We start from the raw sequence: 4,663 nt of genomic DNA, 5'->3' as shown, positions 1-4,663 counted from the left end.
AAGTCCTTCCTTGGCACACCTGAGCTCCTCACCACATACAAGGCTTTCATCCGCAGCTCTATGGAATACTGCTCTCCCCTCTGGGCTGGTGCTCCTGCCTCACACCTAGCTCGGCTTCACGCTGTTGAATCCAAAGCTTTCAGAATCATTAGAATCTCCCACGATGAAGCTATCGCCGAGGGCCTTTCACTCGCTCACCGCAGGCAGGTTGGTGGTCTTTCTGTCTTCTACCGACTCCTCTCCGGCCTTGCTCCCCCAGCTCTCTCTGTGCTCTGTCCCCCAAATATTCCTACAGGTCGCACAAGATCTGCCAGCAACCCTCTTATGGTTAAACTGCCAAAATCAAGACTCTCTGCTCACCTTCACTCCTTCATGCCTCTTTACTCCCACCTCTGGAACAAACTCCCTCACTCTCTTCAACCCATGTAAACAATAAATAACATGTCGAACCCGTGTAAACGATAAATAACATGTCGAACCCGTGTAAACAATAAATAACATGTCGAACCCGTGTAAACGATAAATAACATGTCGAACCCGTGTAAACGATAAATAACATGTCGAACCCGTGTAAACGATAAATAACATGTCGAACCCGTGTAAACAATAAATAACATGTCGAACCCGTGTAAACGATAAATAACATGTCCAACCTGTGTAAACGATAAATAACATGTCGAACCCGTGTAAACAATAAATAACATGTCGAACCCGTGTAAACGATAAATAACATGTCGAACCCGTGTAAACGATAAATAACATGTCGAACCCGTGTAAACGATAAATAACATGTCCAACCCGTGTAAACGATAAATAACATGTCGAACCCGTGTAAACAATAAATAACATGTCGAACCCGTGTAAACGATAAATAACATGTCGAACCCGTGTAAACAATAAATAACATGTCGAACCCGTGTAAACAATAAATAACATGTCGAACCCGTGTAAACGATAAATAACATGTCGAACCCGTGTAAACGATAAATAACATGTCGAACCCGTGTAAACAATAAATAACATGTCGAACCCGTGTAAACGATAAATAACATGTCCAACCTGTGTAAACGATAAATAACATGTCGAACCCGTGCAAACGATAAATAACATGTCGAACCCATGTAAACAATAAATAACATGTCGAACCCATGTAAACAATAAATAACATGTCGAACCCGTGTAAACAATAACTAACATGTCGATCCTGTGTAAACAATAAATAACATGTCGAACCCATGTAAACAATAAATAACATGTCAAACCCGTGTAAACAATAACTAACATGTCGATCCTGTGTAAACAATAAATAACATGTCGAACCCGTGTAAACGATAAATAACATGTCGAACTCGTGTAAACTATAAATAACATGTCGAACCCGTGTACACATGAAATAACATGTCAAACCCGTGTAAAAGATAAATAACAACACAACACGATGTCAGGAACATGTGGTATTTAATATGGCAAAGCCAAAAATACTCTTATTAGAGTTTCATCACAAGGCAATGCTAAAAATGATCAAGGTAATAAAAATGAGACAGGTAGCACACCTGCCAGGACAAATTCCATGCTAACAAGAATAATCAAGAGCAATCAGAAAAGTAGAGCAAAACCATTCCAGATGAGAGAAAACCCAAAAAAAACTTTCCACACCATGTTTGTTTAAGAAGTTTAAGAACAACTTTCAGCAAAATTAGAAACTGACACCTGCAAGGTACACGGGAGGGGATGGCATTTAAAATGGCCATTATGTATCTCCAGGTGTCGGGGTTTTTATTTTACAACACCTGTGACCATGCAATAGGTACAAGACGCTCACTGCCTTTGGATATGCATGAGCCGGAGAGACGATCGGATGTGATATTCATTTGGCCATTGGTGATGGCGCAGGTCACCGAATTTGGATCCACATCTTCAGGTAATGTCATGTACTCGCAGAACTCCTCGTTGCTGTAGCTGAAACCTCCTTTTCCATCCTCTTTCTTCATCTCATGACGGCCGCACACCTGCAATTTGTTTCCGATCACTTTGATGACCATGTTCTCAGGTTTTATCTGCCCCATGTCGATGGCGACCTGGTATCGGGACAGATCTTCCTTGCTTTGAGCGTCGCAAGAAGACATTGCGGAGCCGAAACCCATCATCGGCGCCATGTTTCCACAAGTCATGGACCCTCCACTGCTATGGAACCGTTCGAACATGACCTTCATGTGATTCTCGGCGTGGTGAAGTCCTGCCTGGAGATTCATCAAGGGGCTGCACCCGCCATGCACCATCATCGCTCCAGGACCGGTGTGCACCATCATGCCTCCGGAGCCGGAGTGCCCCATCATGCCTCCGGAGCCGGAGTGCCCCATCATGCCTCCACAGCCGGTGTGCCCAATCATGCCCCCAGAGCCGATGTTCCCCATCATGCCTCCAGAGGAGCTGCTGTGACATGAACTTGAGGAGCTGCTGCGAAAATTCATGATCGAGGATGCACAGGTGCACGGATGAGGCTGAAGATGCTTCCAGAGACGACCTTTATGGAGATGAAGGAACGCCCGGGTACTGCACCTTATATAGAGCACCTGGCGTTCAACGATCGGTATGCGGACAAGTATGAGCGTGGACTGTGGGTAATTAATAAAATGAGTTTCACCTTATTATTTCACCGCAAATGCCTTTGCACCTGCCTCCAGAGGCAAAAATATACCAATGATGACATTGGAGTGACAGCTATGGGTGTGGGAAACCTTGACTCCCCAAACCCTGCGGCCTGGGCCAACATGAAGGCGAACCTGCTCCCACACCCATTACCTGCACTCTGGTTAGAGGTCTGGTGCGATGATCCTCCGGAAAACAAAAAACGCAACAACTCGAACAACACTTCCTACAGAGCATACCTCCACCAGGCCGGACAGGTTACATTGTGTACCCACTGATAGGCCCGATCCTTATTCGGACCTGAACCAAAATCGAATTGCCTTGCACTTGTCACCTGCACAACACCTCCACCAAGTCTGTCCGAATCCGTTCACAACTTTTGGAGATATCGTACTCACAGACAAACAACCAGACGGTGAATACATAAGCTCTGTCCACCTTCAGTGGCGCAGGTAATAAGGTTCGAATCCACCGAACGAAAGGTGAGATTCCATTGCGTTGAATGAGTCGCTGAAATTGATCCGTAACGCTACATGTCGTATAAAGGTGAACGCCATCACCTGGGGGAAAGAAACATGGTCAATAAATTCGTAGACTATTACTGAAAAGTCCATCTAGAGATATCGAGATGATGTACATCCACAAGTCGTGATGTCCACACTCAACAGAAGGGCTCTTGGCACCACTTTTTTTTTGTATACAAGATCGAGGCTCGTGTAAGAGCTAACATTAATCACAAAAAACAACAACAAACGGACAGACAAAACATATGATGAAGGGAGCGGGAGACAAGATGGGGAGAGAGAAAGAAGCACACAAGTACAACAGCAGAGATCAGGGACATCGGCAGATTTGTGGGAGGGTGAGGGCTTGAGGGTGAGGGCATGGGAAGGGAGGGACACTATCACGCTCCTAAGACCGAAGGTAGTACTAGTACTACCCTGAGTGGTTGTTGTCTACACCCTACTACATAAAAAGAGGTTTACAAACAAACTCCTCACATGTGGTCAACAAATGTGTGCTGTACCCACTGTATCTGCTGTACTCACTGTACCACCTGTACCAACTGTACTCACTGTACCAGCTGTATCCGCTGTATCCACTGTACCCGCTGTGTTCTCACTGTACCCACTGTACCCACTGTACTCACTTTACCCGCTGTATCAGCTGTATCCGCTGTACTCACTGTACCCACTGTATCCACAGTTCTCGCTGTACCCGCTGTATCCACTGTACCCACGGTATCCACTGTACCCACGGTATCCACTGTACCCACGGTATCCACTGCACTCACTGTACCCGCTGTATCTGCTGTTCTCACTGTACCCGCTGTATCTGCTGTTCTCACTGTACCTGCTGTATCTGCTGTTCTCACTGTACCCGCTGTATCCACTGTACTCACTGTATCAGCTATACTCACTTTACATGCTGTATCAGCTGTATCCGCTGTTCTCACTGTACCCGCTGTATCTGCTGTTCTCACTGTACCTGCTGTACCCACTGTATCCACTGTACTCACTGTATCAGCTTTACTCACTTTACAAGCTGTATCTGCTGTTCTCACTGTACCCACGGTATCTGCTGTTCTCACTGTACCCACTGTATCTACTGTTCTTACTGTACCTGCTGTACCCACTGTATCCGCTGCACTCACTGTACCCACTGTATCCGCTGTACTCACTGTATCAGCTGTACTCACTTTACACGCTGTATCAGATGTATCAGCTGTTCTCACTGTACCCGCTGTACCCACTGTATCAGCTGTACTCACTGTACCCACTGTATCCGCTGTACTCACTGTATCAGCTGTACTCACTTTACACGCTGTATCTGCTGTCCTCACGGTATCAGCTGTACTCACTGTACCCACTGTATCCACTGTACTCACTGTATCAGCTGTACTCACTTTACACGCTGTATCTGTTGTTCTCACTGTACCCACTGTATCTGCTGTACTCACTTTACACGCTGTATCTGCTGTACTCACTGTACCCACTGTATCCGCTGTACTCAC

The 4,663-nt window shown here is 45.9% G+C and overlaps 1 protein-coding gene across 1 annotated transcript; it reads right to left on the bottom strand.

Annotated features, from left to right (window-relative positions):
- Positions 1–1,441: 1,441 nt before the first annotated feature.
- On the bottom strand, positions 1,442–3,168 carry LOC137417714 (uncharacterized). The gene has a single exon (XM_068103613.2). The coding sequence runs from the start codon at positions 2,469–2,471 to the stop codon at positions 1,782–1,784; it is 690 nt and encodes a 229-aa protein (XP_067959714.1). The 5' UTR covers positions 2,472–3,168; the 3' UTR covers positions 1,442–1,781.
- Between the last annotated feature and the right edge of the window lie 1,495 nt (positions 3,169–4,663).

Source organism: Myxine glutinosa, chromosome 7 (genome assembly GCF_964187855.1).
Source record: "Myxine glutinosa chromosome 7, kmMyxGlut1.1, whole genome shotgun sequence".
NCBI lineage: Eukaryota > Metazoa > Chordata > Myxini > Myxiniformes > Myxinidae > Myxine > Myxine glutinosa.
Note: the sequence above shows the minus strand (reverse complement) of the source record. Positions and strands in the feature narration are given on the sequence as shown.